Source organism: Anopheles funestus, chromosome 2RL, assembly GCF_943734845.2.
Source record: "Anopheles funestus chromosome 2RL, idAnoFuneDA-416_04, whole genome shotgun sequence".
NCBI lineage: Eukaryota > Metazoa > Arthropoda > Insecta > Diptera > Culicidae > Anopheles > Anopheles funestus.
The window spans coordinates 37,931,841-37,952,677 of record NC_064598.1 but is presented as its reverse complement, the minus strand read 5'-3'; the positions used below and the strand labels follow the sequence as shown (position 1 = coordinate 37,952,677).

General features: G+C 43.6%; 7 protein-coding genes across 7 annotated transcripts; 4 read left to right on the top strand and 3 right to left on the bottom strand.

Moving 5' to 3' along the window:
• The first annotated feature begins 5,386 nt into the window (after nt 1-5,386).
• On the top strand, nt 5,387-6,423 carry LOC125763692 (uncharacterized). The gene is made up of 3 exons (XM_049427059.1): nt 5,387-5,951; nt 6,010-6,128; nt 6,198-6,423. The coding sequence occupies exons 1-3, from the start codon at nt 5,800-5,802 to the stop codon at nt 6,320-6,322; spliced, it is 396 nt and encodes a 131-aa protein (XP_049283016.1). The 5' UTR covers nt 5,387-5,799; the 3' UTR covers nt 6,323-6,423.
• Nucleotides 6,424-6,806: 383 nt separating this feature from the next.
• Nucleotides 6,807-7,903, top strand: LOC125763689 (uncharacterized). The gene is made up of 3 exons (XM_049427056.1): nt 6,807-7,175; nt 7,248-7,348; nt 7,423-7,903. Exons 1-3 carry the CDS (start codon nt 6,850-6,852, stop codon nt 7,539-7,541), a joined length of 546 nt encoding a protein of 181 aa, XP_049283013.1. The 5' UTR covers nt 6,807-6,849; the 3' UTR covers nt 7,542-7,903.
• A 620-nt stretch (nt 7,904-8,523) lies between these two features.
• On the bottom strand, nt 8,524-9,466 carry LOC125763688 (uncharacterized protein DDB_G0283357-like). Its single transcript, XM_049427055.1, has 2 exons — nt 9,244-9,466; nt 8,524-9,176 (listed from the first exon to the last, which is right to left on the bottom strand). Exons 1-2 carry the CDS (start codon nt 9,321-9,323, stop codon nt 8,657-8,659), a joined length of 600 nt encoding a protein of 199 aa, XP_049283012.1. The 5' UTR covers nt 9,324-9,466; the 3' UTR covers nt 8,524-8,656.
• Nucleotides 9,467-9,875: 409 nt separating this feature from the next.
• On the bottom strand, nt 9,876-11,910 carry LOC125763686 (uncharacterized). The gene is made up of 2 exons (XM_049427052.1): nt 10,806-11,910; nt 9,876-10,731 (listed from the first exon to the last, which is right to left on the bottom strand). Exons 1-2 carry the CDS (start codon nt 11,048-11,050, stop codon nt 9,957-9,959), a joined length of 1,020 nt encoding a protein of 339 aa, XP_049283009.1. The 5' UTR covers nt 11,051-11,910; the 3' UTR covers nt 9,876-9,956.
• A 2,114-nt stretch (nt 11,911-14,024) lies between these two features.
• LOC125763690 (uncharacterized) lies at nt 14,025-15,269 on the top strand. The gene is made up of 3 exons (XM_049427057.1): nt 14,025-14,268; nt 14,348-14,487; nt 15,017-15,269. The coding sequence occupies exons 1-3, from the start codon at nt 14,096-14,098 to the stop codon at nt 15,145-15,147; spliced, it is 444 nt and encodes a 147-aa protein (XP_049283014.1). The 5' UTR covers nt 14,025-14,095; the 3' UTR covers nt 15,148-15,269.
• Nucleotides 15,270-15,335: 66 nt separating this feature from the next.
• Nucleotides 15,336-16,316, top strand: LOC125763693 (endocuticle structural glycoprotein SgAbd-5-like). Its single transcript, XM_049427060.1, has 2 exons — nt 15,336-15,830; nt 15,903-16,316. Exons 1-2 carry the CDS (start codon nt 15,691-15,693, stop codon nt 16,144-16,146), a joined length of 384 nt encoding a protein of 127 aa, XP_049283017.1. The 5' UTR covers nt 15,336-15,690; the 3' UTR covers nt 16,147-16,316.
• Nucleotides 16,317-17,144: 828 nt separating this feature from the next.
• On the bottom strand, nt 17,145-18,120 carry LOC125763691 (larval cuticle protein 65Ag1-like). Its single transcript, XM_049427058.1, has 2 exons — nt 17,839-18,120; nt 17,145-17,670 (listed from the first exon to the last, which is right to left on the bottom strand). Exons 1-2 carry the CDS (start codon nt 18,003-18,005, stop codon nt 17,430-17,432), a joined length of 408 nt encoding a protein of 135 aa, XP_049283015.1. The 5' UTR covers nt 18,006-18,120; the 3' UTR covers nt 17,145-17,429.
• Between the last annotated feature and the right edge of the window lie 2,717 nt (nt 18,121-20,837).

The following is a 20,837-nucleotide window of genomic DNA, read 5'->3' as shown; positions in this document are numbered from 1 at the left end:
GGATCGTTTCCCACTATCCCAAAAACCCGTATACACAATTGCGTTTCAGGTGCATCGAACTGAACTCTCTTCTCAATTTCATCCCAGTACAGTGGTGATCCTTTTGTGATGCATGTCCAAAAACCTAAAGAGAAGCGCCTGACTGCTACTTATAAACCTCGCACCATTTTCCTTCGCATCGGACGGAACAATGTACCATCACAATTTCTACATCCTAACCGATCTTGAAACTCTTTTCCCACAACCAAACCTAATAACGTCTCGTATGGACTGATACTACTACTACCGGTGTTTAAAATTCCCCTGTGCCAGTGCACATAATGGAAGGTTGTGTAAGCGCCTCGTGTTTCCTTTCCCAAAAACCATTTTCATACTACGCTTTTGCTGGTTTGCTTCGGAATAAATTGAATTTATTTTATTATAAAATTAAATCGGTTTACCAAACGCATATCATTGCGATGATCATCAGTTTTCGGGGTGGATCGTGTACCTCGGGAACCTTTTATACGGGAGTCAATTTTCTACATACCCCCCCCCCCCCCCTTTTCCCTCAAAAAAGGCCAGTGGTTTCTGTGGTTATGTAAGAGCTGCTTTTCCACTTCCTTCACACTGCAACCGAATGGCCAATCACACGGGATTCGGTCGGAGTATCTACTATCTTAAATCGGGCAATCGATCGAAACAAATGGAATGGTTTGGTTTGTGGAAGTTCAGCTTTCCACAGCACATCGTCCGACTTGCTTCATTTTCACCATCGAGAGCCATCAAGAAGCACCGCACTGTGGAAGAATTCATTAGGAATTCTAATCACCCTGGGTCAAGATAACAAGCGTCCATTTATGGTAACTATCCGGACCGAAAAGGAAGCTACCCATCACACTTCGAAACCGACCGGGGGGCCGCAATCGGATGCTGTTTGTGTAGCAAAAAGCAAGGGAAAAAGATAAATGCTTTTCGGTACACTGACACACAAGGGACGAATGGGGTTCCATAATGGGGGGGGGGGGGGTTTGGGCTCGCAGAGCGGTAACTGGTAACTGTCCAAAAACCGTTATCATGTGCTATTTTTCATCACACAAACTTCAACCACCCAATCATACATATATACCCGGCCACATACAGAACCGCGCCCTTACGCATCATTCGGAAAATCTAACCGTACGGGCTACGATCACGTACCGAGCCGGGAGCGATGGAGTAATTTTTACCAGCAAGCAACACCATTACTCCAGGACGGGGAAAACCCCACACGGTGAATCAACCATCCAGGTCCGACCATCCGATGAAGGATGAGCGGTCGAATAAAAGAACCAAAAGCGCACCACTACGCAATAACTTCGCCGGCAAGTGGGATTATTTATATTTTCCAAAGCGATAAATAATTCTCCAAACCACGGTTTGGTGCAGATGGGCAGCCTTGGTTGCCTTCGGATTCTTGTGCGAATGTCCCGAAAATCGTTTTATGGTCGGCCGTTCATGCACAGAACGAAGTGTCTGATTTTTCATTCCGCGGACATGAGGGCACTAGCGGCGTAGAAGTCGGAGTTGTTTTTTTCCGGGTATTTCTTTTTTTGCCAGAAACCGCGGCGTCATTACTCAAAAACCTTCAACGGGCGATCGGACGGCATCGTCCAATTCCCATGGTGAGTATTATTTATCCTGTTCCCCTGTATGCTTTGTAGTTGGTGGTGTAGGTCGTCTAAGTCTACGGATTCTGAGATAAATTGGAATGTGAAAAGAAAACATTATATAGAACGAGTAACAAAAGGATACGTCATATAAAGTGGACTTAGTATAAAACAACAATAAAAGTTACGAAAGATTCTAAATGTTTGGTTTAATTATTTCCTGAACGAATCGCCATTCCCGTCCATCCAAATCACAAAATGACCGAAAATGTCTTACGGATTCGTATCTTACCGTCATCACTCTCGGCATCATTTGGACCGTTTCGGGCAGTGACTTCACGAACGGCGCCTGGTTTGAAGATAGCTAATCGAAGCATGTGACATGTCCCAGCACTCTCGACTCACGCCACATTATTATCCAACCATTGCCAAACGAACGTTCTTATCCATTGCCCATTGGCCTATATCGTCGGTGACTTATTAATAGTGCCCTAATCCAGGCGACCGGGTGTATTAATTTTGGGTTTTCTTGGGGCACACGACCCCTTTCAAGATTCATAGTGTGTGACACACACAGACGAATATATTCTTCCAACTGTCCAAGCGCAACAACTCCAGCGGAACTTCCGTAGGACAAAAACTTCCCAAGTGAAGTGACGTAAGCGAACGGTAAAAAGATTGCTCGAAAGAAACCACTCTCATTCATCATGCTTTCAAATACGAAATTGGCTATTTTCCCAAGAAAGTTCGCTTCATGCATGGTTGCCTCGGTAAGTCCTCCTACTCACACGGCCGCACACACACACACACACATCACAGCATCCATCCAGGACGGTACAGTGTTTAATACTCTTCGGGTCGAGCTAATAAATACGTTGAAAAATCGAAAACTCTTCATTCTGATCCACGACAGCCACGTTCCTTCTTGCCGTACGGTACCGCATGTCGAACAAAAGCCAGAAAAGGGCTTGGGCCAGCTAGTCAGAATTTAAATAATGTCACCTACTTAGCCCATGACCATAAGCATCTCATATCCCGTCCCGTTTTTGGTTCTACTGGCTTCGGGCATTCAAAAAACCGTTCGAACGAATCCCCGGGCTAGTCGGGCCGGCACACACAAGGGGCAAATGGAAGCAGTCAGGCAGAATATTGTCCCCGGGCACAAACCTGGGGAGGAGGGGTCATGTTGGAAGCGAAACGGTGACCGAAATTTAAATCAAAGACTTAAGAACTTTTCATATTTCTTCCAGGGCACCGTGTACCTAACCGGACTTGCCCGGTTTCGCACGAGCCGTTTCGGACGATTGAAAGCGACCCGGTTTGGGGGGACGGGGATCGGTACGTCGGTCGAAGAGCTGGTCGAATTGAAAACGGTTCGTTGCGTTCGGTTCCAGTCCAAAACGGGGAACCGAGCGTACGGACGGACGGAAGGTCCTACGGGGTGAACGAAGTGAAAATGGCACCCCGGGAATGGGCATGCTAATGTAGATACGACTTTTGGTCATTCGTTTTTCGGGTGACACTGTCACTTTTGCACGTACGGTTGCTACGAGACCCTTTGCGCCAAAAACCGGAACATCGACATCGAGAGGATCAAACTTTGCTGGAAAAACCCTTCCATTTTTCCATGTGTCCATGTGTAAGAAGACAGCAAACAAGAAGGGAAGAAAGCTGGATGGATAAATCAAAGTGATTAAAATTCCTGCCAGCCAGTGAATCTTGGCAGAACAAGCAGAAACCTCCGGCTGGCAAAAGGGGCGAGCTTACTGTCAACCCCCGGCGGGGGCATCTTCAAGTGATGACCAATGCTTAAAATCCCCTAACGAACGTCTTGGGACATGGGAATTAATTTTTGAGGTTAGGTCAACGAGCTCCCTATCTCTTGACATTGCGTATATATTACACTGTGGACGTTACGTGAGTTCTTCCTCACTGTCTAAGAATAGAAATGATGTGTTTTTTTGTGAAAATGGTTCCCTAGTTGTTCCTCAACTCCCTCGGCATATACCCGATCAATATTCCTCAATAGACAAGAACTATTTACATACTTTCGCCTTTTGTGATCCTATCATCTCCAACGTACTGAAAGTGTCTTCTTTTGACCCTTTTAGCAAAAAAAAAAACAGAGACACCAATCCGAAGACCGCTTTTTTGCACTTTTCGAAACACGACCAACTACCTAGACGCCTTTTTACTGGACCGTCTTGCTCAGTCACTATGTCCGTGTCTATGTTTGTTTTTTGAGAGAAGAAGCTCAACTTATTCGACCCATGTTTGTGTTATCCTCAAACAAGCTTTATCCGTCCCTCACCCCAAAAAAACGGCCTCTCGTTTTTGGGGGTTTTTCAGTTTCGGACAGCGACCATGTTGGACCGTTCGAGTGCGCCCCGTAATTCTTAGGTCTTTGCCTCTGATGTACACACCGGACACACAAACATACAAACGTTCTACATGCCACAGGCACAAACTGTGGTGAAATTTCATCCACCTCAGCAAAACCCCCCCCCCCCCCCCGGCTAGATGTCCTTTAGCTTCAGGCGGTTTTGAGAAACTTTTCAGCTAAATGTGTTCTGAATCCTCGTATATTCCCACACCCAGAACACACGCATCCCCATCCCGGTAGGTCTGTTGGAATGTTTTTCCTACCACCCAACCCATCGTTCTTCCATTTCACCACGAGGAGAGGACACTGCCCATGGACACCACCATGGCAAACGTTGGACATCGGTTTGGTCGAGTGGTCTGTTTGTTTTTCCTACCATTTTCTCTTCAAACCGAGTGGGAAACTCACATTGCAGAAATGGCCTTCCGGGCGCCTTCAAGGCATCCGAGACCGGGTGTTTTGTATGTTTTTCGGGCAAATGGTAAGGTGTGTTTCGGTTTTTCCTTTCATTCAAACCTCCATTTCTCCGTTGACCAATGGATAAACAAGGGCGGTCCCGGGTTCCCGACGGGTGTGTATACATTCACATTCTAGCCCAAAACGGTGTGCTGAGTGGGTTTGAGAACTTTGGGGCTTTGTTTATTTCCTGTCTAAATTAAAATGAAAACCGAACCGATTCTCGAACCCGACCACATCATGCTGGAGATGCGTTTGAGTTTTCCTCTTTAAAATTTCAAACCCCAATCCTGTTTGTGCTTTCAATTTGTACCATCGACAAACTTTGCAACTCGTTTTGCGCTATAGTACAGTCCCTGCGTCTTTTGCTAACGCTTTTTGGCAGTTCGCTGGCGAGTGTAATTTTAATTTCAAACAACCCGTTCCGTTGAATGATTTAACCGTTCGTTCGGTTGTTATGCTGTTTTTAAAGGTTGAAAGCAAAAAAAAACACGATTCCCTCAGCAGGATGTAACACGTCTGGGAGATATGAACAGCTGCTCTGTATATACGCGTCCTATTGATTGGTTATTGATTAAGCTCTGGCAGCATTGCATAGTGCTGAAGGGGTTGGACGCAACCGTATCCTGCGGCAAAATAAAACCGTTCCGATGGGTGTGTGGTGCCGTATGCAAAGGATTCCCGGTACGCGGATGCATGCATAAATCGAATTAACCTCGCGCGAGTGAAGCACCATGCGGTTCCGCATCCTTGAGGGTCGGGTAAAGGATTAGAAGCGTCAACGCATGGGGTGATGCACAGGGGTTGTACAGACGAGCCTGGGTTTCGTGTATGACAGCTGCGCAATTGAGCTAAACTGTAACAGCATCGCATCACACGGTAGGGATGTAATATTCCGCTGGAAATTATCTCTCATTACCAATTCGTTCACTGTACTGACCTACATTTTGGACCGCAACGTTCGATGATGTTTAAATATTTTTATGCTCCACAAATGTCGTCAAACAGATTCCCTTTTTTAACGGAAAATCCCAAAACAATTCTCCAAGTGGCAAGTACACTACATATCCAGAAATTCCCAATCACACGTCATCGATCTCGACCAGAGTACTCCAGCGCATGGTTAAATTTGGTATTCCAGTTCTGCTTTTCCTGTGCTCCTAGCAAAACCAGCTTTCTCAAGATTCTCCTCCCTCTTGTCAAGTGTTTGGCTTCCACTTCAGCAGTATTTATAAAACACTTCAACCGATCAAGCATATCCATCACTCGCAAACCGATTGTCTTCGGAGTTAAATCAGTGTCGACATCAGAAGCAAACAAAAAAAACACACCATGAAACAGCAACATCGAACAACAGCAAGCATTGGGTTACTCTTGTGCTTAGTGATTGGATTGGCAGTGGGTGCACCTCAGCAGGCAGATACGATCGAGAAACATGATCACGATGAAATACGAACGATCGTAACGGATCTACTCGCCAGTGGGTAAGTTTGTGTGACCGAATCGTCACCGAATGTGAATATTAATTTTCTATCATTGCAGCACATACATCAGCTTAGACGAGCATCAGATCCGTCTCATCGAAGGCGTACTGTTTGAGAAATTTCTTTTCGTCACTGAAGATGGTTTTATTATCACCCTAAGCACTGAGATAGTGATTGGTAAGTTTATCTTATTACTCTTCTTTAAAGACATTAATACTCACATAAAACCGTTCCATTGATTTACAGATAAAAACTACAAACCAAAGGTAGTTTCCTATTTTGATATCAGGGATGATGACGCGCAGAAAGTTCTTCTGTCACTGTTGGGCGGAGGAAACATTAATACTTTAACCGTGAAAAAACTACGATGACGCAACGCATCGCAATGCTTAGAGGCTCGCTTATCTCTAAACTTTTCGAACCAAATCATAATAAAGTAATTATAATAAATTCACCACAAGTCAACCACACATGGTTTTGTCCATCATCTATGTTCTGTTCTTCTTTGGAAGGAATAAAAAACCTGTTTCTTTTAGCTTTTTTTGCATTGCCTTAATTTCTATCTTCAGAAGAAACAAAGTGACAAAGCAAGGGTAAATATTTTTGTAAGGGTATTTTATATCAAACAATACCTTCCACGGAAATTCATGATCAACCATGCTAGATACGCATTGATAACGAAACGTTATTTAACGGAACTGACGAGATTCATAAATTCCCAATATGAATGCGCACGATCACATGCGATCCCGCACGTGTGTAATAGTCGTCGTAGGGTAAGCTTCAAGTTCAACCCCTTTACATTCCATCCGGTAACCATGCAACGATGCCGGCAATTCAGGTCTTTAAATATCACTTCACACCGTAGTTGATCAATCAGTTCCACGGTTCGGTCGTGATGTATCGTTGGCAGATATTAGCGCTACTGCTGTTGTCTATCGGTGGTGTCATTAGCATGACACTGGGCAGCGTGTTTCAAGTGTTTTCTGTACCCTTGGAAACGGTGGACCTCGGTGGTTACTGCGATCGATTAGAGAGCCAACTGGAGGCAACAGATTCTTCGATCATTTTGCTACAAATTGGACGACCGAGTAAGGCATACGAAGTGGTCCCGGGTGGAAGGAATGTCACCAAAGCTTCCAGTTGTGAGTTCCTGAACCATAGTGACGAAACTGTTGCGAATTCGAAAGCGAAGGATCTTATTGTGCAAGAAATTCAAGACAGGTAACGTGATGTTGAAACTCGTCCAAGTTTGTCCAATCTAACCGCTGCGCTGTGTTGTCTCATTGTCTGCAGTGTTCTCGCCGTCAAAAGGCACCTCATCGTGGAGTACATAACCCTTCTCACGGCGGACGGTGAATATCTGTTGACCCTTGAACGTACCGGTGACTTCGAAGGTAAGCTTCATGGTGAAAGTTATCGTCCTTATTTCGCGTTAATCTATTTCCTAACTCCCATTCCGATCCGACAGAACCGATTGGTCTCGAACCGAAGTTTGGTGGGCTTAGTGCGAAGGAGAAGCTTCTGCTTTCGCTCGTCGGTGGTGGTAGTGGGGGGCGTATTAAGAGTTATGGACCAAAAAAATCTTAGCCTCCTTCACGTGCGCATCAAAGATGGCTGGCATCGGATTCTCCACGTCCAACGCACCACTACCTTCCCGCTCCGATGACGTTATCGGTGTATCCGGAACCCAGGTCTAATCTTCATCTAATCCCGTCCGACCAAAACCGACCAAATATCCTACCGAAAGACAAACAAATCCAATTATAATTTATTACAAGAAGCGATAACATATAGCCATACACTTCCACCGATGGGTATGGGGCGGCCAAGAGGAAGGCTTAAATCGTCACATCGGGTTAAGCCGGGATCCACTCAATCTATGCCCACCTTTTCCCCACCCAGCACAAAGTCGGTTAACTTCGAATAAATATTAGCCCATGCTGAACCGACCTCACCTGCTCGTACCATGTCCGAAGCGTTCCAAAAAGTCTGAAAATTGAACCGAAAGTATTTCGTGCCCAAGCTTTTTAACCTTTATCATTCACGGTCGAACCCATTCTCGAACCGCCCCTACCATCCATGTCTCTAATCATTTGGGGGGCCCGAGTGTGAAGAATCACCAACCAACACTCACAAACCCCTGGGCCAACTAATTCCTCAAGCAATATCAACCACACAGGTTTCCCGATTCGGGGTTCTTGATGCGAGTTCTTGAAGAGCAAAAGAAAACTCCACCTCCAAAAATTCTTCTCCTTTCCGGAAATAAACAGTTGGCTCCGTTTGGTACCGATTCTCCGGAAGCGTTGGAATCTTCGAAGTAAACTTAATTGAATGAAATTAATAATAATAAATTTATTCGTGACTAAACTAACTTGACCGTACTTTAAATTTATCATCTTGGGCAGGAAATCTCGACCGAAGAACCTTTTCCTCCTTCATACGGATTGGTGAGGTGAGATGGAAGTCAGTTGTATGATAAGAAGAAAGTAGCGTCAACGTGCGACGTAGAGCAGCTTTTTCTTGAACCGAAGTGATATAAGGGAAAGAAACAAAAGCGCCACAGCAAAGGTCTGTTCACAATCACTCAGTATGTGTTTTATTTTAATATCCATTTTAAAACGCGGGTTTTAAAAATGTATGTTTCACTAAAGTCGTAACGAAAGTCGTGTTATCTTTTTTTTTGTGTTTGTTTTCGTGACACTCTATCCAACCAGTGAAAGTAATGCCGCCTGTTTCGGATTAATTCGATTGCCTCCTCCAATTCCTTGGCATGGTTGTTCCGTCGCATTACCACCATCGTCACTACCACCGGTTTCGTTACCCATGCCAGTACCCATATTTTGACACGGATTTTCATCCGGTGTCGCAAAACCGGCATCTTCCTCCTCAGGCTCGGGATCACCACCAAAACGCGATCCTAACCCTTCGCTGGTAGTGGTACTTTTGGGATGTTCGACATTTGGCTGGTATTGTTGTTGCTGTTGCTGCTGTTGTGGATATTGTTGTTGCTGTTGTGGATATTGTTGTTGCTGTTGTGGATATTGTTGTTGCTGTTGTGGAATTTGTTGTTGCTGTTGTTGCTGTTGTGGTATTCCTCCCCTAATTGGAACCTGTTGGACAGGTTGTTGACCTAAGTTAAAGGATAACCCCATTGGCAAACCTAGAGACACTCCTCCTACTGGGGTTTGTGCACCAATGCCTCCTGGAAAGAAGAACTGTGGTCTACACAAAAGCACCGTAAAATTAGAAACAATTCTCGAACTGTTAGACACGAAATCACTAAACACACCTTGCCGAAACCGAACAGAGATTCATGGCTACGGCTATAAAACACACAGCAAGAAATGTCACCAACCGTACGTGCGCCATGGTGAACCGTCCGCGATCGTATCGTAACTGAGGCTCACCATCAGTGGGAGATCTTTTTAAGCTTCAACATTTGCAACAACAAAAAAAAACAATAAAAGCTCCAAACCAATTTAGGAGCTGTTTCTCCCTTTTGCAGTAAGATCATTATGAGCTTAACGTTTCGTGTGATTAATACAACAGGTTTTGTACCATTTATGGCTGATACTTAAGTAATTTTATTGGAAAAAAAATAAAAAAATAAATTTAAATTTCACTAAAATTTTACCAAAAAAAAAACTGGAAGAAAACCGTTTTCGATCATATTGATATCTCTTCTTTAAAAAAACACTGCTCCTACATTTTCAGCACCACCTGTAATCTTATCTGATGCGTGCTTTTTTTTTCTTCTGCAACACCTCGCCGTGTGTGAGGGAATAAGATGTTTTCCGGTTTGGAAACCGGTTCCTTTAAGCACTCTTCAGCAGAATTTGTACGAACCGACATAAGTTGCTTATTATCAATGAATACGACACAGATGTAAGCTAGACATGATTTGCAAACGAACGCCATCCATACATAATGTTACCTTGTTTTATTAACAAAACAACAAAAACCATTCTTTAGCCACCCATAGTAGAGATAGCCTCGGCAAGTTTAGCCCACGAGCGATAGTAGCAGCTTGTTATCGATTCGATTCCCAAGACCACTCTCCTCCTCTGCTGGTTCCGTAGTGGTTTCTTCCTCTGGGAATTTTTTTGTGATGTCCAATTCTTCCCAGATCGATGGTGTGCTCGTTTCCAAGTGTTGCTGGCCATTTGTGGTGACCGATGTGGTGTAATACTGTGCAGGTCGTACAGTGCTAAATGGCGTAAAACGATCATTACCATTATGGGGAAAATAAAAATCATTCCCCTTTGGTCGAACGGTCGTGGTGGAGGTGGTGGTGGAGGGGGTGGTGGAGGTAGTGGCGATTGTGGTCCTGGTAGGAATGGTTGCCGCTGGAAGTTGGTTAGGACTCTGGTAAGGTCGTTGCCACTGGTTGAAATGATTTATCTGCTCCAGTGTAGGAAATATGAAACCAAGAGGATTCGATCGTACAGGTTCTCGCTGGTTTGGACGATTCTTCTCATTTTGTACCGTTAAAGATGTTCCATCACTGTACGTTGACCAGGATCCCTTTATATCGGCTCTGACTATCTCCACCGGAGTGTACTGGGATGTGTCATCAACACGCTCCTGTACATTAATCTGTGTAGCTGCCGGTGGAGCCTCCGATGGACGATTGTCCGAATTAACACAGTTAAACAACCGTTGCAAACCAGAAGCACGTATCGTTCCACCACAAGACAAACCACCTGTTCGCGTCACCTGAGGTAATGCCGTCGTTCGCTGTGCCAAGCGATACTTTAGCACTGGTTCTAGCTGAGATCTGAAACATGCCAGAAACAGGACACGATCAGGACCACCTTCTTCCCGCTCTCTTTCCTACTAGAAAACACCTACCGCACTGCAACGACTGATCGGAGTATACCGTCCACAGTAGCCGCATGATCGGCACCTTCCACACGATCGAGTAATCCGCACAAGATCACCAACCAGCAACTGGCGGTTACAAGTAGCTTCCTCAAGTTCACCTTCATGACTACGGTGGCAATCACGGCAGAAGCGCAATTGAGCCTAGACTTCGATCCGAAGGCAACATTCTGTTCACCAACACGCTCATCAACGGTTTCAGCCCAACACAACATCAAGAAAAAGGACAACAATCTTAAAAACTATCTCGCCTTGCTAGAAGAAGCACGTCAAACTGAAATTCCCCGTCCATTTCATCACGATACATTCGTCAAAACAAAGCATCTCGATGAAGATCAATCAAGAGCATGCTCCGCTTGAAGGAGCAGAAGGAGAAAAAAACTCCAAACACCTGCCCAGAGGTATTCCTCTTCATTGGAGAACTTGTGAGTTGCGTGCGTTCGCGTGGTTGTGTGATTTTATTACTCATTTAACAATCGTCACGCGCTCATCATCGACCTGCCCTTACGCTACCCATTAACCCAACCCCGGTGCTAAGCTTCAATTCACATCTCACTACCCTGTACAGCATCACTTGAACCAAGCGTGACCTTCACCAACAAAAAAGCATAGTGAACGATTCCGGTTTACTTCTTTTTTCTTGCTCACCCTCCCTGAAACATAACCAAACAACATCATCAGTAACGCTAAGATCAGATCTGGACCACAACGGGAATCTCAAACTAAGCCCTAGGTCAAAAGTTGCTGACCAGTGGGCAACTCTACAATATCGGGGTGAGTGACGATTAGCAGTAGCTCTTAATTGGACATGATGTAACGATGATGATGTTGTGGTTCAATTTCACCCAAAAAAAACATAACACATAACCTGGATGCTGTTGGTGGCACGCAAAAGTGTCAAGATCAAATCTGTAACACAATCTCCGAGTCAAACTCATGGGCCAACACACCCATAAACATGAGTAGACAGACTGACGGGTGATGGGCTTTTGCCGGGACCAGTTTCAGGCATCAGGAGTCCACCACTCCACCACCACCGAACAGCCCTTCAAGCCGACTCGCAGCTGGTTCGGAATGGGATGGTACGGCCAACTGGTTTTTTGTGGAACACAAACACACACACACACCGGTGCATGTGAGCTATGCTTATGCGGTATGATTAAATTATCCAGAATATACAAAGCGAGACAAGAACAGAAGCGCCTCCGACCGGAAAAAAACTGGAAGGATCACTTTTGATCGGTTACCAGTGTGTCCCGTAGATGAATGCAGAATTTTGGTGTATTTCCGTTTTTTTTCCTACAAGGGGAAAACGTGATTCTAAACGCAGTTCTACGCAGATACATACCGGTTCATTAAAACTGTGTTGCTAAAATCACAAAAAAGAGGCAGGAAAAAATCGAAAGCTTTTAGGGAAAACCACCAAACTGGTCTGAAATCAAACCTTCTTCCATGAAGTGACAGTGTTCTAAACCGATTTTGGGACGATTTTTTATTGATATTTTAATTTGTTACGGAACAACTAGTTTGAAACTCCGTACGAAGCAATATGGTGAAATCACAATTAACGACAAAACGTAAAGAAATAGGCCCTTTGGATGATTGTATGAAAAGCAGCTCCCACATGCTGTGTTTGTGCTATGTGTAAAGCAAAACTTAGACACTTCTTCCTTCTCGCACCCGAAAGCCGTTAGGCGAGAGTTCTGTGGCCGGTGAACTTTCCCAAAAACATCCCGCAGTATTTTGGGATGATTAACCAACAGTGAAGTTCCCGCGCGCACTGATGAATATTTATTCCTGCCGCAACAATTGGAAGCTTCATTTCGGAAGGCAATCAACGTACGGTTTAGGAATTCGCGGCGCGTACCTATTTAGAATGGCTGATGAAATATATCTTCGGTGTGCGCGATCACTTTGATGGATCTACCGAAACGATCGGCCGTTGCGTGTGTGAGAAAAGTTAAGCTGGGGATCGATGACATACTTTTGTGGTGGTTGTAACTTCTCTATGGTAAAGCATTTTTTTACCGGTCTGTGCATTTTATTCTGGGTCTTGAAGCTATGCTTGTGATAAACGAGCAGCTGCAATATTTGTGAGCGCCAAGCTGTACGAAAACGAAAGTAAAACCTCACCTGTTCAAACAAAAATGACCAACAAACCACTCCAATATAAACAGCAGTAGTACTTGAAACGTTTCTTTACCACCTGCAAAGATCGCAAGATCGAAGGTGTGTATATTCACGTAATATTTGACAATACTTTAAATTCTACGGTGGGGTAGGTGTTAATGGAACAGCTCGAAGATAAAAAATCTTCAAACTTTGTTTAGAAGTTCTACGCCACGCACTGGTTCGGTTTCGTAATGGATCACCCGTTGGACACATGCGAATGAGGTTAGCTATAAATTCTGTTCTGAGGTATTTTCTCTTTATCGTTAGGGAGTCCATCTTCAAACTGGTTTTACATCAATAGCAATTAAATTCATTGACGTAAATCTGCTTTCTATAATCTTCTTTAGTGGAGCTTTTCTCGCCTCTCACAATAGGCTTCTCCTTCAGCTGAATGGTACTTCAAGGTTTTCTACTTATGGACGTGGCAAAATGTTGACAGGCGGTACAGCACAGTTCGACATTATTACTTCCTCATTTAGCTAAACAAATTAGTATAAATTTACCACCCAATAACAAAAAATCAGCTTGCCTAACCTTCGAAACTGTAATAATTCTACCGAGGCGAGTAAACATCCATTGCCAATTGAACTGCAATACCCACCAAACCCGGACCGGTGGTCTATGGTTACCCTTGATATTTAAGCAAAAAAGGATGATGATCTATGGAGAAGAAAAAAAAATATTATGCGATCAGTTCCAACCGTACAAATGCTACTTTTAATTTAATGCATCGCATCGCACAATTCAATAGAGATCGTCTTCCGGCTACATAAGACGAAAAAAAGCACCCCGCCAAAAAGGCTTGTGGAAAGAACTCTTGGCACTACGGTACGAAAAAAAAGTTTCTTTTGACGCAAAAAGATTCTTCATACGCAACGCGAAGCAGAAGAAGATCAAACTCGAACAGGTTGTCGTCCCACCGTTTTCTCGGCGATGTCCCGTCACGTGGCAAATCGATTCCTAAACCCGATTACCATTCGCATGCTCGGTGCGGGGTTTTGTGCTCATTTTTCGGCGATGAAGAATATAAAATTCGTACCACCGCTACTGGCCGCATTCATTGGTTCGGTGTCGTTAGAACTGTTAACATGAAACTCCTCGGTGGCAAGTGCGTTGGAATCGGTGCAGTGATTGGTTTCGTGCTGGTTAGTGTTTTCCTGTCCCAGCCTGAATCGTGCAGTGCGTTCTATACCGTGAAACATGTCGTGACGGAACGTATCTCCAACCAGACGGACTTTGTTAACAGCGTTCTAAGTGATGAGTAAGCGATCTTGCTTGTGCGATCCGGCTGTGAACTAGAGTGTACTGATTTGGTGTATCTTTTACTTTACTTCATGCAGATTGCCACTGAGAATAGTGGAGTTCTCGCAGTACGTGTACGATTGGGATCGCGATACACTGAAAGTGAATGGAAAGTGGATTCTCAGCTCGCCGAACGACGATTATCTGTACTATGTGGATTACAACGAAAAAATTGACAGTAAGTGCACACACATTCGTCTTCCGCAGCACGTGTAGTGAGAGTGATGTTTTCATACTGTTATTTTAAAGCATATTTATGTTGCTAATATTAATTAATCATTTGATGCGTACTACCAATTTTAAATATTATTTTTTGAGATTGTTATAAACGATTTTTTTTTATCTAATATAAGCTACGAAGCTCAACAAAATCTAAAGAATAGTGTACAAAATTAAATGATAAATCATTTGAAAAATTTCAAACTTTCTAACGACCCTCTTATTCATATGAAGGATTTCAATTAAAAGCATTGAAAAGTTTCAAATCTCGACATAACATTTCCCTTGATGAAATATTTCGCGAAAACGTACGCTTTTCATGAAATGACACTTCAATTTCGAAATGTATTGCGGATTGCATACCACAGGGAGCGTTTTTATCGTTTTCATACCGATTTTGAATATTCCATATTGGTTATGTTGAGATTTTTTTCTAAAAAAAATAATAATATTTGTATGTTTTATTTTAAACTCAAATTTATTTTCAGAATCTACTGGCTTCAAGGAAATTCTTAGCAACTTACATTCGAAACAGCTCATCACCGATATACGACGAGTCGAGCGAGTGAAACCACAAACATTCCACTTTGAGAAGACTATTTTCTTTGGTAAAAAATAACTTCAAAGAACATTTAAACCACCTGTAAGAGAAACATGACATTGTCGATGAAGTATCTTCCTGTACCTTTTGTTCTTTTTGAATGAGAAATAAAAAAAAAAGGAAACACATTTCCCATACAAGGTTACAACGCTGTAGATTATTTGTGTCTCGCGCTGTATGACATTTGCCAACTATTTTCGTCGCTTAAATTTGTCCTTCGTGTTGGGTTATTTTGGACATGGCTTAGATGCAATATCATAATCCCTTTTTAGACAGATAACACGTTTCGCAAATGCAAATGCAATCCGTCTGCGTGTAGCATACGGACGTATTTGTCAACAGTGCTGATTAATAGCTGATCATTACAAACCAAATGGAATCCCATACAATACATTCGATCCTTCGATTTCTAATCTCAGCAGTGCATGGGATGCAACCAAACCTGTCACCAAAACACACCCCAACGGATGGGACCGAAAATTTCTACTATAAAAGTTCCTCGTGCTAACGATCAACTGGTCAGTATTCGGTAAAAGATTCGCAAGAGAAACACCCATCAAAATGCAGCTGCACGTAATTGCTTTTGTTGCACTAACAGTGCTGATTGCTACCACTGGGGCAGTTCCTATTGATCCCGTAGCAACACCGTACATCGTTCAGTACGAGAGCAACAACGCACAGAACGAAGGATACAGCTTTGAGTAAGTGGAACGGTCTGCCACCATGCAGTAAGAAATCGTAATCTATCCTTTTTGCTTCCCGAAATCGCGCAGATACGAGCTGAGTGATGAGCAGCGTCGTAAGGAGCAAGGTACCCTCCGGTACACCAAGGACGAGGAAGGAAAAGATGTGCAGTTTGTTGTCGTCCAAGGACGTTACTCGTTCGTTGCTGATGATGGCCGTACCTACTGGGTGGAGTACATCGCAGACGAGAACGGATATCGTACCCGGATGGGCACTGGTGACTACGATACCGATCGTAAGCTAGACACAAGATTCGGCCCTGCGCTTAAGTAGCTTCATCAACAAACCGTACGTTCCGGCGCATTGATTAATGGATGGAAATTTGCACCATCTTGAATAAAAACGTAGTCAAACGTAAAGGAAGAACAAAAAACTTCTTTGTGTGATTTAAAAATCATTAATTTTGCGAATCGACATTGATCATCGCTCATGCTTGTCGTTGTTGTGCGTGAGAACGTGGAGTTTTACGATATGGAGTTTTACTTATGACAACGTTAGGATGGCACTTCTATCTTATTGGAGAAATCATCGGCAAAAAGTAGACATTGTAATATTTTATCACATTATTATCAATGCTTAATGCTGTTTACTTGACCTAATGACGATAAAATAGGCTGACATGATGAGAAAGTTATTATTTGGAAAAGCCGATTAAGGTAGGTTCAACTCTCAGTTTTGTTCTCTCTCTTCTTAGCTTAACACCTCTTAGGTCATGCCGGCCATTTCTGGATTTTTATTTTTATTCTTTTTCTTGGCTTTTAACGACGTTACACAGGTCACGCCGGCCATTTCTGGCTTACTAGACTTATTTTTACCACGTAGCCAGATAGTCAGTCATTGCTACGGGGGAACGATCTGGATGGGACCATTTCGATATTTCGTCTGATTGAAGACAAATTCCAGTAATACGGTCTGATGTGATATTTCTACATAAATAAAATAAGACTTCAATGTAGAAATTTTATATAAAACATAAAAGCGAAGAATTTTGTTTTAAATTGTTTTCGGAATAAAATAAACAACTTTTAGGAACAATTATAAAAAAAACTCTAAAAGTTTTAAGTCATGTTATAAGTAATTGAAATATCATATTTTCACTAAAATTCCACTAAAACAAAACGATTAGAAAGTGGGACATAAATTTTTCAATTAATTTCTTTATTGTCTGTTTATAGTTCTAATTCCGTGTCATCCTTCAAATACAAAAGCAGGCTAAAAGAAAAAAGAATCAAAACCAATATAAAATCATTGTCAAATGATAAACACACCTGTTACATTTTCCTACACTTCGTTTATTTGAGCTTCCTTAAAATTTTCCTAAGGAACACAAAAAATGCATCGTATTTACATCGACTAGCCTTAAGCCTAGAAATAGAATGCCACTGACTTTGCATGCCACTGACGCTGGGCATGCGGGTTGTAATTCCCTCTACGCAGGTAGGTGTTGTTGTGGTGAGTATGTGCTGTGTAAGTGTCCCTGCTGTGTGCTGAGTACATTTCTGATGGCAGTTCAGCTCGATCGCTCGAACAACCCCCCTTTCTCTCTCTCTCTTTCTCTAAGAGCTGGTTACGGGCGTTTCCTGTCCAGGTTGAATTCCACCCGTTGGGCCGGTGCCAACCTTCGGATGGTAACCGTTCTCATCGGCGGTATAGTTCACCCAGTACGTCTGACCATCGGGGCCAACGAACGAGTACGATCCCTGCACGAACAACGCCTTAACGTCTTTGCCCTCCGCATCCTTCACGTCCCGGTAGGTACCGACTTCCGATCGGATCTGTCCGTCGCTCAGCTCGTAACTAAACAGAACGACAGAAGGGAGAAAATTTTAACTTCAGACATTCCCTTCCCTTCCTCTCACGCAGTGCTTTTGAGGGAACACGAACTTAGAACGAACACTTTGGCACCGATATCAGCCCAGTTTTGGGAAGATAACCATGCCACGACACTCTTCACACAACACTTACTTGAACTTGTAACCATCGGGTCCATTGTTTTCGCTGTAATATTTCAACGTTTCCACATTGTTTGATCCACCCGCACCTCCGGCCTGCTGGGGGGCCGGTGCAGACAATACAACACGTCCTGCCAGCAGGACACAGCACACACTAGCGAACACAACGAACTGTTTCATCTTCACGTGGTACACGGTACGGTTTTTTGGACGATAAGTGATCTAGCACTCGCACAAATCCTCTTCAACAAGCACGATCGGTTAGCTTCTTTGCGAATGATACTCCAACGTAACCGAAACGTCGCTTATATACAAACCCACCCGCTAAACCTACACACCGGCTTCGACGTCACTAAACGAACTCCACACAAACGGGTGTACGATCGCGCGCGCGCACACACAATCTTTTGGGGATAAGCGGGGACGAATGGGGACGAGCGACGGAGTTTCGTTTGGTGAAGATTCTGTGCGGTTTCGTCTTCGGCTTTAACGCTACCATCTGCACAGTTCGCACGGTGGTGGTTCGCGTTATCCCTCCACTGGAAACCGTCCATTCGAACAGGGCAGGGCTTCGTGCACGTGTACTCGAACGAATTAAGCGAGTTCGGTGGAGTAAGCATAAAAATATGCAAACCTTCCATTCCTCACAAAACATTACCACGAACAACAACAACAACAACAACAGCAACAACAACATATTTCTTAAGTTCATACTTGGAATGGATAACTCCGATCGTTCGGGATGATCGGGCGACAAAACCAAACACTAATCGGTTTTGTATCAATCAATCCTACCTCACCGGTTTCGGAAACTCTATCTACTACGGATGGAGAAGGCTTTTTTTTTGCCCGCCGTTACAATAGCTTCACTTTCATTCAGCAAACAAAAAGAATATCGCGCGTGCCTACGAAACGAAGATCAACCGGATCGGTGATACAAACGATTCCATTCATCAGCAAGCGACGAACCCTTTTGAATTCAGCTCGCTTTACGGGTGTCACAAGATAAATGTGAATCAACCGAGAGCGCGAGTCTGACATGGCGTAGTAGATGATAGTGACTTAATTTAGGTGACACCCGGCTCGGCAAAACGCATAACAGCCAGACCGGCTAATCGTCTGTGGCGCGATCTTTGATCGCTGACGATGTTTACAGGTTTGATTGATGCTGTGCTGTGCGTTTATTTGGATCTGTCGTGTGATTAATGCGAACGATCTTACAGCTCTGATCGTAAGTATTATGATTATTTAAACGGTTTTGTCCCTTTGTTTTGTCCCTACAGTTCCTCGTGTCACTTTTCTTCGTTCAACGGTAGCTTCTTCCCGCCTTCAACAAAACTGCAGCGCATTTTGCACATCTTTCAATTCGTTTCGCAAAACGCAAATTCAAAAAGGAATATTTAAAATATTCTCTTCCGCATCACAGAACAAACACAGAATCGCCCGTCCGATAGTTCTGATAGTAGCTCCGCGCGCATCTAAAAGCTTTCGGGTTGTCAGCACTTCTCAGCGGAAGTGAATAAATTAATGGACGGCATTAATGGGTTACATTTCCCGAAACCACGCAACCGTGCCGGGAACGCGCGTTCCGATTGCACAAAAGCCCAGAAGCCTGTAAATAGTGGCTTCCTCAAACCGTTTACGCCTGTTGTTTGCTCTTCCGCATTCATTCCTTCATTCCTTAAAGGTCACCCGATAGATCGGGTCCATCATCGGCGTCATACCGCGATTGGGCGCTTCGGACGCTTGTTTGAGAGTGGCTAATTATTTTCGGGTAAAGCAAAATCAATTCACCACGCTGCGGTGCCAAATGATGCTGCACGCATTAACGCTCACTTGTGATGTGATGTACACACATGATCGCTTGATACTGTCCTGCTGACATTATGTTTGCTTTGTTAAGCTTTTAGATGTTTGTTTTTTCTTTCTTTTTTTTTCAAATCAATAAATTTGAATGGTTCATTGAGCAATCGCGTTTGAAGGTTTATATCGAACAAAGTGTTTGTTATCCTTTTTGAAGCGTTTTTTTTTTGCTTTTCGAAATGATAATGTAGCCATTGCGTAAAGTGTGCAGCAACTTAACACCATTAGAAACACGTTCGACGTCCTTCTGCATATTGATTGTTCATATCTATTGGTTTAGCGATGGCTTAATTGGTCGTTAAATGATCGCGAATGATTCGTCCTTCCGTGTGGAATATGTCAGGCTTTGTCTAGCGCTCATTAGCGAACAGAAAACAAGAAATTTTTGACAGATTTCTACGTTTCGTTTAGAATCTTCTACCATTTCTTGATCGTGGCATTGATCGCAATATGAGGATAGCTTCATTCAGAGCTATTTAAACCATTCTCGTAAAACCATCAACACACCGCTCATCATCATTGCAGTTAATTACGTTTAAGATCATCTACATCCATCGATATAAAACTATCAAAACCCCTTCCGGCGTATAAACAAGTCTTCCCAATGTGGGCCTTACATAGCGCATTCTTACCAGAGCACCTACAATCAATCCTTTAAACGAATGTACAATTAACAAGCGTTTGTATGGCTCAGCTGATCGCAAAAGAGGCTAACAGTGTGTACCCAAATATGCTGCCATAAAACGCACCATACTCGATCGAACCAAGACGCTTAAACGACACCTACAGCTTGACAGCTCATCACAGGGCAACCATTCCCGGGAAGTGTCCTGGCCGGGCAATATTCTTCCATCCCGAACGTACCAGTGGCGTCAGTATCTGCACAGACTTTCGGTTCATAAATTTCCCGAAAATATTGTCCCATAAATCGTGACATTTCGGTACGGCTTTGTGTGGTTTGTATTTGTGCCTGCCCGAGCAGCCCGAAAAGCGTCTTCTCTGGTCGGTTCTCAACCCGGCGAGAAGAATTTGCCAACAGCGTGCAGGGTCGTAAATGCGATTAGATGGTGCAAATGTCAGATCAGTTTAAGGTGAAACGATTTTGAACGGAGACGGCAAAGCGGGGGAGGGAAGTTACGATGTAACACT

Coding starts and splice junctions, on each gene's coding strand:
- LOC125763692 (XM_049427059.1), top strand. CDS start 5,800: ATGAAACAGCAACATCGAACAACAGCAAGCATTGGGTTACTCTTGTGC. Junction 5,952..6,009: donor ACGGATCTACTCGCCAGTGG/GTAAGTTTGTGT, acceptor CTATCATTGCAG/CACATACATCAGCTTAGACG. Junction 6,129..6,197: donor AAGCACTGAGATAGTGATTG/GTAAGTTTATCT, acceptor ATTGATTTACAG/ATAAAAACTACAAACCAAAG.
- LOC125763689 (XM_049427056.1), top strand. CDS start 6,850: ATGTATCGTTGGCAGATATTAGCGCTACTGCTGTTGTCTATCGGTGGT. Junction 7,176..7,247: donor GTGCAAGAAATTCAAGACAG/GTAACGTGATGT, acceptor CATTGTCTGCAG/TGTTCTCGCCGTCAAAAGGC. Junction 7,349..7,422: donor ACGTACCGGTGACTTCGAAG/GTAAGCTTCATG, acceptor CCGATCCGACAG/AACCGATTGGTCTCGAACCG.
- LOC125763688 (XM_049427055.1), bottom strand. CDS start 9,323: ATGGCGCACGTACGGTTGGTGACATTTCTTGCTGTGTGTTTTATAGCC. Junction 9,177..9,243: donor CTCTGTTCGGTTTCGGCAAG/GTGTGTTTAGTG, acceptor GCTTTTGTGTAG/ACCACAGTTCTTCTTTCCAG.
- LOC125763686 (XM_049427052.1), bottom strand. CDS start 11,050: ATGTTGTGTTGGGCTGAAACCGTTGATGAGCGTGTTGGTGAACAGAAT. Junction 10,732..10,805: donor CGATCAGTCGTTGCAGTGCG/GTAGGTGTTTTC, acceptor GGCATGTTTCAG/ATCTCAGCTAGAACCAGTGC.
- LOC125763690 (XM_049427057.1), top strand. CDS start 14,096: ATGAAACTCCTCGGTGGCAAGTGCGTTGGAATCGGTGCAGTGATTGGT. Junction 14,269..14,347: donor AACAGCGTTCTAAGTGATGA/GTAAGCGATCTT, acceptor TACTTCATGCAG/ATTGCCACTGAGAATAGTGG. Junction 14,488..15,016: donor TTACAACGAAAAAATTGACA/GTAAGTGCACAC, acceptor ATTTATTTTCAG/AATCTACTGGCTTCAAGGAA.
- LOC125763693 (XM_049427060.1), top strand. CDS start 15,691: ATGCAGCTGCACGTAATTGCTTTTGTTGCACTAACAGTGCTGATTGCT. Junction 15,831..15,902: donor AACGAAGGATACAGCTTTGA/GTAAGTGGAACG, acceptor GAAATCGCGCAG/ATACGAGCTGAGTGATGAGC.
- LOC125763691 (XM_049427058.1), bottom strand. CDS start 18,005: ATGAAACAGTTCGTTGTGTTCGCTAGTGTGTGCTGTGTCCTGCTGGCA. Junction 17,671..17,838: donor CCCGATGGTTACAAGTTCAA/GTAAGTGTTGTG, acceptor CGTTCTGTTTAG/TTACGAGCTGAGCGACGGAC.